Consider the following 11,849-nt stretch of genomic DNA (forward strand, 5'->3'; position numbering starts at 1 on the left):
TTCTGACCTCAGTGTTGGTATTGCTGCTCGCTAGTTGGTCCAACGATGCATAACTTGTAACATATGAAAAACATTTCAGAGGCCATATCTCTTAATTGTACTGTACAGCAAGCACTTTAGATGCATATGCCAGTAGGTTTTAGTTTTGTCAACCGATAGTTTGTTGTGTACAAGTGTATCTGTCGAAAATGTACGCTGAGCTGTTGCTCCAATGTCTCTTATTTTGTCAGTATACTTTTTGCAGGACTGGAAACGCAATCATTTTCATGGATATAGTTCCTACAATGTTGAGGCGCAGGAGAGTATATTGAGAAGTAGGTCACCTGAACTGTGTTTTCCATGTCGATACTCTTTGTGTAATACATGTTGTAAAGATACCTTGGTAAAACCAGTATTACAACTGTAATTGAATGCACAAAAAATACTTTCCACAGTAATCTTGAAAGATAAAACCTTTGCTGTATGAGAGAAAGTAGTTCTCGTTTGGCTCAGCGCAGTCCTGTTTTAGCAATAAGTTTTCAATCCCATAAAATGTATGGATCATTATCCAACAGCCAGCAGTGGGTATTGATCTTGTGTCTATTAGTGTCTGTACTCTTCTTACCTGTATGGGCAAAACGCTTATGTGCCTTTTGTGAAAGCTTTTCATGTGCAAGTCTCGACATTTCAAGTGTTAAAAAAACTCATTGGTACACGGTGGCCCACATACTGCCAAAGAACAGCCAGGGCCATTTTCCTTCATTGAACTGTACTGTGGCTTATATGTCAACGCTCACGCCAGGTGTTTGATGTAAACTAAGTCTGAGCCGGGGGCACACAGCGGCCCTGATTTGCTGCTGGTCTCGTCTCCTGTTTTAATAATATATCTGAAAAAAGAGAATACAGTGTACTATTGTGTCATAGCCGTTGTGGTTTTGTTCACAAACTAAATGCTTTCGAAATCAATTGTATAGGTACTGGTGTTTGAACTTTTGTGAATGTCAAAAAAACAATTGTGCCCTTTTCTAAAATTAATAATGATCTTGCTAAAACGGAAAGCAGTCGCTGACGGCGTTCACTAGAATTTAAGTGTTTCCATGTGAACGATATTCAACAACTACCCGACACACAAACACAGTTGGTAGATTCAACCATTGTTAAACAATCACCTGGCAGTGATTACCTTGATGGAAAAAGACTAGATATATACAGAAATATATTTTCTCTCTCTAATGTTGGTTATTACAATTGACTGTGACACACACAAGGTCTCTACAGAATCTACATTTCAACCAACTTTCAAAACCTACTCCTCAAATGAACTGAATGAAGTGGCTTAGAATCTCTTAGGCACTTGACATTCAACACATTCTGGTTAAAACAATTACTGTATGGAAATACCATTGACACACCAGATCAACGTGTACTTCTACTGTAATTATGACTAAACAAACATTATTTTTTTGTAATAGAAGGCAATAAAAACAAAACTCTTTAAATATGTGGATTCTGTTTAATGATTGTGAACCTGGTTGAATAGAAGACTGCGCACAAGTTTTCTTTGCCAAAGACTATAGTAAACAGTTGGACCTGATAAAATTGTTTAATTCAATATTACTTTGGTCTGTGACATTTTGTGATGTCGAGGGATTTCTAGTTATGGAAAATCCTAATGTCTCGGATTAGAAACGCTGTGGCAGATTTAAACGTCTCCCCAATGAAAAAATTTCATGATTTAATAGAAAACAATGACAAACATTACTACCATTTTCGCGGCGGGCAATGTTAGGTGCCATCACGATGATCAAGTCAGGTGACTTCCGGTTCAGACTTTAACAGGAGCTCTGCCGACAACGACGTTCTAAAATATGAGCGACAGAACTTCAAAATAAACTTTACAGGCAAAAGGTGCTCACATAAGCCCACTGCCCGTCAGTCAAGGGTCTGATTTGCTACACTGTGCATGATTGTCAGGGAGAGTTAGACATGACCTTGTGTGTAGATGGCGTGTCACGACGTTGATGTCTGAAGGGCACTCTGCAATCCTGTCAACGCAATCAAATAAAGCCGTTGTAACGTGAGGGCCTCGATTAATTTATTGAGATGAGTGAAAGGGGTGACAGATGCAGTGATTATCAACCCAGTGAACATTTGGGTGATGCTTAACCTCAAATGGGTAATCATCTTAATTCAATTAATTAGGCCTCAAATGTTGTTACAGAAGATTACACCGCCATTGTGTCGAGGATATTCATTTTCAAAAATACCTTATCTTTCAGAACATTTGGTTGAACGTGTAGTCAACAAGCTATGCCGAGTAGCATTATATTGGAGTCATTACTTTCTACTTACAATTATAATATATTAAATGCCACTGCATTCTATTAAGAATAAAATACAAAGGCCTACATTTCATAAAAGATAAGTACAGGGGAAAACTATTCATCAAAACTAAAGCACATCTTAATCCATCCCTGAAATCAGGGATGGTAGCATTTTATAACACAATTCTGTAATTGCATAGTCGAATAGTATAACTTGGGACTGTGCCTCTTTTGGACAGACTGTCTAGAGTCTGTTTACGATGTGGACAATGCTGATAATTATAATAAAACTACAAATATCGTATACCATACAAAGACAATATCTACATTTTGTGTGACAGAAAAATTCAATGGCCAAGAGACAATATCACAAAGCCGACGTTCCTGTTATTACATGAAATTAATATAACTACACAATCACTTTACCACACCAACAGGCAACTCACACTCCTAGAAGTAAAAAAAATAAAATAAAAGAGAATATTTTTTCCGACACTTGAATAGGTGTTGTAGCTTTACTGTAGCAGTCATGTGAATCATATGCGTTGAACTTCGTCTTGAGTTTCAGGGTGGTTTGAATAAGGGACTTGGCCACAGTTCAGTGGAAAATACTGGATGAGGTTCGCCTGTCCCATTTGGCTGTGTTGAGACGCCCGTGGTGAGGGGCCCGCCTGGGCCTCAGTTCACAGCATTCTGCGGGCCCTCGGGGATGAGCGACATGAAGAATGTTACGATGAACGACCAGGTGGTGGATAGGAAGTTGGCCTGGGGGGCAACATCCGTGTCCTCCGCTCCTTCTCCTTCTGCACCAGCTCCACCATCATTATCCTCATCACCGCCAACCCCAGTATTATCATCAGCGCCGACACCATTATCATCAGCACCAGCCCCATTATCTTCATCAGGGTCGTCGTCGTCGTCGTCCAGCGTGTCATCCATCGCTCCCTCCTAAACAGGGGGGACATGGTTGTCTGGGTTAGGATAGGCACCTCATAAAGGCCAAAAGCGAGGCGCAAGTTACATTTAAAATCAAAGTCAAATATTTAAAGTCCCCTTTTCTAACCACCGATGGTCATGTTGATAAGCCCTTACAAGCCACGTCCCAATCCACCATCTAGTGCCAGCACACAGAAAGATAGGGGACCATTTAAGCCAACAAACTAGTTTGCTTGTATTCCTGCAAATATTTACCTGGTATATATACACATACGTGAGGATGCATTCCCCTCCCTGGCAGATGCAAGCCCCAGTGTCTTAAAGAGTGTGGTGCTCTGTATGGCTCAAGGGGTTGTGTGGTAGAGGGGGGTTACCTGGGGGTCTGCGTTGTCCTCCGGCAGGGCCCCGTCCTCCCCTGCCTGGGCATCGTTCTCCAGGTTGAATGGGAACCAGCCGGCCTGGTGCCTGGACGGGGAGGAGCAACACATCAGTCGGCTTGAAGAAAGACACAGCGCAAGGAGTCCAATCAAGTATGTAATGTTAAACATAGATTTAATAACCAAATTAAAACGGGTTTGGGAGTTGTATATGCTTAGGATTAAAACAGGTTTGGGAGTTGTATATGCTTAGGATAATTTAAATATATATATATATTAGCCTGGTTTACCTGTCCATCCACCTACCTGCCTGCACTCTGCCCGCCATGTACTCACTGAGCATGACAGGAGTCTTATACAAGGCTAGGCAGACCCATTGCTAAAGCTAGCCAGATAGTCTTTTTCAGTTGGATACCTTCAAAAACAAGAAATTGCCTAGCGGCCTACCTTTCAAGCATTGGAACAGTTTAGGAAGACTAAAGGTACCCAGGAAAACACAGCAAAGGGTGATCTGACACACTGGAGCGGGGGCGGAGGGGAACAGACTCACAGGTTGAGGACCAGGATGGCGCCCATCACCAGGACGAAGCGGCTGAAGGAGGAGTAGAAGTACACGATGCTGATCAGGATGGCGGTGCGCGACATGGTGTACACCCAGTCCAGCCAGTCGCGGTTCTCCTCCTCCTCATTGTTGTTGTTGGGGGCGTCAGCCGGACGCGCGGCCGCCTGGGCCCCCTCCACGTTGTTGTTGTTGACGTTGTTGCCGTGGCGATACTCCCGAGGGGGCTGGGAGGCGTCCATTGGCCACGCGGCGCCGGCAGGCTGGTTCCGCCAGTGCTGCTGCGCTGAAGCGCTCCACGCCTGACTGGGAGGGCAAAGAGGGAGTGGAGGTCAATTTAAAAGGTCATTGTTACAATATCAGGAATAGGGTTAGCTTTAGGGTGCTTATGGTTAGGGTCAGTACTGAGATCACACAGAGGGGGGCGCTGTTGAGGTACTCATTAGCGGTAAATAGCAACAGGTGAGGCTGCAGGGGAGTCTCAGGAAGTGAGGCTGCAGGGGAGTCTCTGGAAGTGAGGCTGCAGTTGAGGGTTTCTGGCGGTGGCTCTCTGCAGGCGAGACTCGAGTTGATAGGATTAATACAGAGGACGCACGGTTTTGTTGAAGACTACCATGAGAGAACTTTTGGGTTGCAGCACGACGGGATCCGAAGCACAGGCTGGTCACCTGGAGACGAGGTGGCGGTGCGGCGTGTCATGGAGAGAGCTGTGGTGGCTGTGGACCTACGGTGAGTACCTCGCGGTAAACCCCCTAGATAGGGGAGGTTGGACTCGCCCAGGGAAGTTCAGGAACATACTTCAAGTTCGACGGGCCAGACAGACATGAGGTCACGGGCTGCCTGCCCAGATGAATAACGATTGGGTAGGTCTGGCTCGTCATGGATTAAGAAGATAAAAGCCCCCCCCACTCAACAGGGTTCAAGACTGCCACCAAAAAGGTTGCATGTGCAACCATTTATTATGTGGATGTTATAGGGTTCTTCGGATAAAAAATATATTCTAATTGATTCAAACACATTTTATTGGAATAACAAAGCAAAACTGCAATATCGCAGAAGTGCTATTCGTAGCAAGTAAGTGGCTTCAGATCTACTCTTTGTCCGAGTCCGACTCGGTTACAGCAGAGCGTTGATGTAAAGCGGCTGGTTGCACACCACACGAGCGCCAAGTTGGGCAGCTTCGATTTTAGGTCTTGTTTTGTGTTCAATATATTGAGTGGTAAAGAACGATGAGCCAAGGTATTGAGCAGGGCTGGAATTTATAGTGTGGCTGTACGGCGGCGGCGGTGAGAGTGCTTTCATTGGAAACACGACCCAATGAAGACACTGATCAAATGATCATAAAACGAATAAGGTGGTTTGTACATTTTGCAAAGTTTCAATGAAATGTCACCTCAGCACTAGCACTATTCAAGAGCATGCAAAGAAATGCACTGAAGATGAGGGAGCAGAAAAGATAAGAAATATATCTTAACCGGATATGATCAGCCTGTTATCATTGGTATGCATAGCTTTTTTTTTTGTTGCTTTTATTATGGGAGGAAGAGTACTAACGGTACGTGAGGAAAGAGATGTCAAGGCGTGGGCGGTAGAAACATTTTACATTGTATTTAAAGTTACTGATTCTTTGAAAATGAATGTACACAGGATGTCCGGTACGCGAGAAAGGAGTGGTGAAAAAAGGGGTGCGACCAACTCAAAATAGTTAGTGGCACAAGTGCCACCAGTATTATAAAATGTTAGTCTTGAGCCCTGCTCAGTGCTGATGAGTATGATTCTGATTTAAAGACAGAATGTACTTACTAGTGCATGTAGTACTGACGGAAGTATTGCTGCTGCCACCACATAAGGGTCATGGTGTTGTACGTGGGACTTTCTGTTGGGTTGGTTGGAGGAACTGGCTGTGGCGAATACTGGTTCCATGGTAAACTGCCAAACAGAGTTTAAGTTTAGACAAAGAAGCACAGAAACAAACAATCCTTCAATCCCATAATGGATCATGAGTGACTCGTGGGCTTAGTGTTTTAAAGAAGGTTTACCCATGCATGAAGGCTGGATGCATGGGGTAGTAAGGGCCATGCGTTCGATGCTGGACCCCATCGCTGCTCTGCGATTGGCCGCTCTGAGACGTGGACGGGTTAGCAAAACTCTGTTGGGGAAAAAAGGGAGGGAGGGGGTCGGGTGTCGGGTTTCAGCCATGAGGTTTTTTTTTACACAATACAATAATCGGGCACACCAAAATGTGAACGGTTACAGAAAGTAAAGAGTATGGGGTGCTGTGGCGTTAGGCTGCAAAGATGAATCGATGGAACAGTTGGTTATCGATCGACAATAAATAGGGTAGAATCTCATTTCGATAATAGATTTATCGTTTCATTGATGCATCAAGTATAAACAACAAATAATTGCTAATTATTTTGTAGTTAAATGGCAATATTTCGGTCCACGGATCATAATAAAATAAATTAGTTGAGTTTTTCTTGCATGTGATGATGCTTGCTGTGATGGCATTTGCTATTTATAACAGTGGATGGATTAAATGATCAATCTAAATAATAATGGACCATGAAGATAGGCTTAAATGGCCTCCCAGCCCTGCTGTGGTGGTGCTAATGAGAAGGCTGATGATGATGATGATGATGATGATGATGATGATGATGATGATGATGATGAAATGAAGGGCAACCGGTGAGCAGTTAGTGGCAAGCGCACCGTGGGGCCGGCGGGGGGGCCCGGCGGGGCCTTATTACTGCTGCCGTGGGCCTTCGGGGAGGGCGGGGGGGTGCGGGACGCACACACCAGATGGAGCATGTGGTACTCGTCCTGCTGTGAGACACAGACCCCGCGTCGTTAGCAGAGGAGGGCCACGTATTGCATAACGCATGATGCAAACAAAGGGGGGGGGGGGGGGTGGAGGAGATTGATTGACACTCGATGATTGTGACATCAAATAACAAAGTTGTAATCACAGCACTTCTTCTAGTCTGGAAATCAAAGTGGAATGCCTGCAATTCCAATGCTTATACTTTTATTCCCCGTCAGGCATTTATTAAAAAAAATGTTTTAATGTCTCAACTATCCTTTAGTTTTTCGAACACATAATATAATTTCAACACTAAGCAATAAAGTAGCTGTTTGAGTGGGAAAACATGAAACGTTCTATCCTTATAATTCTCCTTCTACAAGGAAACAGGGAAAATACAAGAGGTACCATAGAGCCAGGACCTACCGTTCTCAGGACATCTTTCAAGGTAAGGTGATCCAAAAGGAGCTTCCCAGAATACACCAGCCTTTGGTCTTTTGAGCTCTAATAAAATATCACAGAACGATACAATAAAGAAAAATGGAAAAATCAGCAATTCAGATGAAACTTGCACATTAATGTCTTCAAATGTCTATTACTAACTTAAGCAGGCGCTTATCGTAATTGTAGCTTTTCTAGAAAGAAGTTTGGCTTATATCATGGCTTTACTTCTGCGTATCCCTTGACGACATGCATTTCCTTTCCCAAATTGTTTTAGCTTTTATTTATTTGTAGTTTTTCCTGCATAAAGGGGTGTTGTGAATGGGGGATGGTTGGGTTATGATGAACATGACTTTACATAGAGAGTTTTCGGAATGAAGTGACCGGTCATAGAAATAAAAGGATGTTTGATCAAAAAAGCTTATGATGCAACATGTGAGCCTTGCTGGGACGGGTCGCAATTGCTTTAGATAAATACAATTTAGAGAAGAAACACGGCAGAGCGGCAGCCGTGCTACAAAAGGATGACTGGGACGCTTTACATATCAAGCACCTTTCCTTCCTATTCAGAAAAGCAGTCATAACAGTCCCAATTTGGTAACAAAAAAACGAATCAGGGTTCGCTGTAGAGAACGCTTAATGCTATCCTAAAGCACCTGGCTTTTCATAGGCCAGGGCAATGGAGGAAGCCAATCATTTCTTGGCTGCATCAATTAACTGATGCATTCCAAAATATTTGTTTAGGCTAACCTGCAAATTCTGGCCTAGCATTTAAATAAAATAAGAGTTTGATCATAAAAGCTACCATGTATGATGGAAGGACATACTGTAATTCCTTAAAGCTTGTCTGTGCTTCCATGTCACCAATGTTTAATTATCGATTATTAACGATTGAAGGTTCGTAAAGGTAATGCAGTGGTTAAGGGACACTCCTACACTCCTACTTCCCCAGAAGAATATTAAAATCAACCATAGATATATGACCACATTTCTTGAAATGTAAACGAGAATCTGTAAATATGTTGTAATACGCTAATCTGTAAAACATACAGATACAGTCCTTTCCACTTCTTAACAGAGCAACATAAAATGACTATACTCTGGCAATAATGGGTTAAAGGTCCTATGGTCTCATGTAAACAAAAAAATGATCGGACATTGAATACTCACAGGTTTACTGGGATAAACATCAGTGAGGTGGGCTTTCAGCTTCTCCACTGTCCAGTTCTCGAAACAATTAATTCTCTGGTCGGTGTACTTCTGGTTCGGTGCCTTGATGACAAGAATCACCGGGATGTCTGCAACACCTGGATCCATTTGGCAAAACCATTCGTCTTCAGATTAAATATGAATCTTAGGTGTCCATTACTGTTTCCCTCTTGTGCGAAGACGACCAAAAATAAATCCGTGTCCCACCGTCCCAGGCGGATCTATCCCAATGGAGCCCCCCAAAAATATGTCACCAGTGAGTGGAGACCGCGATGATAGGCCTGGTGGATAGAGGAACAAGACAACAACTAAATTACTAAATTATTAAGATAAGGCTGCGTCTAGGGTCACTTAAGGTATTCACGTTTAGGTTCGCTAGACTACAACTATGCATGGAAGTGTGCATACAGAGAGATACCGTTGACCTGTAGAATATGCATTAATATGCAAACGTCTGCAACCAGAAAACGTGAGGCGTTTTAAGGAGACATCCTCGCTTAAGCCAGACATAACACCTCTAGATCAGCAGGCATGAAGTAAGCATCCTACCTTGACAGCTTATAACTGCTACAGCAAAAGTTGTTAGCCAACTCGGCTAACCCGAGGTAAATCGATAACAAACGGTTACGGTCCATAACATGCACATCCGCTTACCTCAACCCAGAACAACGGTTATATTTGGTTGGGGAAAGGGGGCGGACGCGTTGTCAGACAGTATTTTGACATTGACTCGTCGTCTTGTCCATGTTTGCCCGTCGTCTTGTAAGCTATAAGTAGAAAGAGATGGGGCAATCGAGTCCGGAAATGACGTCACGCAAGCGTCGAACAGCTGATCGTCGAGTACGTTCAGACAGGCTCCACGTTATCAACATTTTTTTGTATTTTTTCGATATACATTTTATATATTCGTAAATTATTATTTAATGCTTTTATTACTAAGCTTAGATTACCGGTTTGTTGGCCATTTAATGTTAGCCTGGCTATCGGATTTTTACCTTGTTTTGTTTTTAACACTGCATATTTATGCAGTGTTTCAAACAAATCCTTTGCTGGAACGAGATCTCCATCTTCAGGAGTTTTATTTTAAGCAGTGGCTTTCAACGTTTTCCATAGATGAAATTTAATTCATAGAATAACATTTAGCGGCTATCCCATTTGGTGGCAGTATGGTTTGTCAATTCAGAGCTGGGTACGCTTTCTTCTACGATGGCCTTTTTTTATTATTATTATAAGGCATCGTGCAGCCATATTTCTTTAATCAGTGTTGGACAATACTTAAATATCTTTCTGGCGTTAAAAATCCTTGAAAAAGTTTGGAAGGTCTCATAAAGGCCTGTGATTCTAATATTATTATTTCAGTATCATTCAACTGAAATGTTTTCTATAAGCCTGCAGCCAAGTCTGCTCTTTTCCTTCTTTCAGGCCAAATAAACACTTTGGTAGTTGTTGCAGAACATGATATATTGTATCTGACCAATCTCTCTCTCTCTCTCTCTCTCTCTCTCTCTCTCTCTCTCTCTCTCTCTCTCTTCTCACTATCTCTCTCTCTCTCATCTCTCTCTCACGGCCTCTCTTTTTCCCCCCCAATCGCTGCCTCCCTGGGGACTTTTGACAGAAAACGCTAGCTTTCAAACTGATATGGGTCTCCATGTCCCACCTCTAACCACACTGCATTAGCGTTAACCACATGTTGTTAATTTCCTTCTCCCACTGTGCGGATCTGTTATATTAGCTTGCTGCATTCTTCACACGTTAGTATTTCCGACGATGGCTGTGGCTTCATCGACTTCCTCCATTCTGGTTTGGCAGACAGATATGATCTAAATGTCTATTCAGAAGGCCTGTGAAACGTTGCTATCTGATGACTAAAAGGCTTGTTTTGCAAGAGAGGCATTTTCTTGCATTTTCTTTTGTTTCTGTGTTCGTATTTTCATTTTCTTAATGATCAGGATATATGGCCATAATTCAAACATCGGTTTTTAAAACTTATCTGGATCCAGCCGTCCTACTATGTTAAAGCAGAACTTCTGGGGGGTGACGGGCAGGTAACGGGTTGTTTCCTGTTTTATTACAGAGATACTCTCCGTGAAGTGGATTAGTTGATATAATGCCTTCATAAGAGGATTTTTATACACTTTTTTGCAGTTTACTACTGCTGGCCGAGTCCGTCTTTGTCAATTACATGCTTACATTTTCATGCCTCACCTCAAGCAATATGATTGGTCGAAAAAAATATGAGGTGAAAGAAGGGGAAATGCCCTGTTCACCCATCTTTAAGGTCATCTGCCATCAGACTTCACACGTTCATCTTAAGTCTTATTCCTGAGATTAGTCAACGACTAGTCTCAAGAGTCGTTGATGGCTGTGGTTTCATCACAGCCCGATCTGCTTGTTTGTATTTGTGTGCAACGTAGACAAGGAGGCGAGATGAGAAGGAAATCCCTTGAACATGTCGATGCACTGAAGTGCCGCAGTCTGTGACTGTTGCTGAAGTCATGGCAGCCCCGCATGTGAGTACCAACATGTGTCTGATGTGAGGGTCGATGTGCAGACAAAGAACATTGCTTAGATCAGAACTGTTAACGTACCATTGAGGCAAACTGAAGAGAGATGCATAGGTTGGCTGATACTAATGAGGTATTGTCATTAGTACCCCCCACACACACACACACACACACACACACACACACACACACACACACACACACACACACACACACACACACACACACACACACACACACACACACACACACACACACACACACACAGATGGTTGGTCCTCAGTGGTCTTTCAGTGTTCCGTTTGACTTAGGCCCAGTGGTAATGGGGCACTTAATGAAAGGAAGGAAAAAATATCTGAAAACAGAATTTACCTAGGCTATCACACATCATGCATTGGTGTTGATGGCTGCTTTTCACAGAACTCCTGAGTGTGAACGTCACGGCACGGAACTGCATCCGGCGAGAAACTCACCGGCATCATGCGGTGACGGAAGTAGCTTATTTAGCTCCAGTTCACAGCTTGAACACAAAAGGGGTTGAAATTGGACAATTAGCCTTTATAGGCATGAGTACTGGGAGACAAAGTCAACATTCTGTTGCTCACAACATTTCCCTGTCTCTATTTTTCAGAACAGCAAAACCGCCTTTCAGGGCTAATTGGTTATTTTGACTGGAAGCAACCATCATCTTCTGGGTATTTGTGTCAAAGCATCAAA

The 11,849-nt window shown here is 43.0% G+C and overlaps 1 protein-coding gene across 2 annotated transcripts; it reads right to left on the reverse strand.

Moving 5' to 3' along the window:
- LOC130376315 (homocysteine-responsive endoplasmic reticulum-resident ubiquitin-like domain member 2 protein) lies at positions 1-9,277 on the reverse strand. Of its 2 annotated transcripts, none has more exons than XM_056583554.1 (9): positions 9,178-9,277; positions 8,590-8,909; positions 7,405-7,482; positions 6,888-6,998; positions 6,215-6,324; positions 5,979-6,104; positions 4,167-4,481; positions 3,614-3,704; positions 1-3,251 (listed from the first exon to the last, which is right to left on the reverse strand). In XM_056583554.1, exons 2-9 carry the CDS (start codon positions 8,734-8,736, stop codon positions 2,982-2,984), a joined length of 1,248 nt encoding a protein of 415 aa, XP_056439529.1. In that variant the 5' UTR covers positions 8,737-8,909; positions 9,178-9,277; the 3' UTR covers positions 1-2,981. The 2 variants fall into 2 exon arrangements, with proteins under 2 accessions (XP_056439529.1, XP_056439528.1); XM_056583553.1 differs by having other exon boundaries at positions 6,888-7,001.
- Positions 9,278-11,849: the final 2,572 nt, after the last annotated feature.

Source organism: Gadus chalcogrammus, chromosome 22 (assembly GCF_026213295.1).
Source record: "Gadus chalcogrammus isolate NIFS_2021 chromosome 22, NIFS_Gcha_1.0, whole genome shotgun sequence".
NCBI lineage: Eukaryota > Metazoa > Chordata > Actinopteri > Gadiformes > Gadidae > Gadus > Gadus chalcogrammus.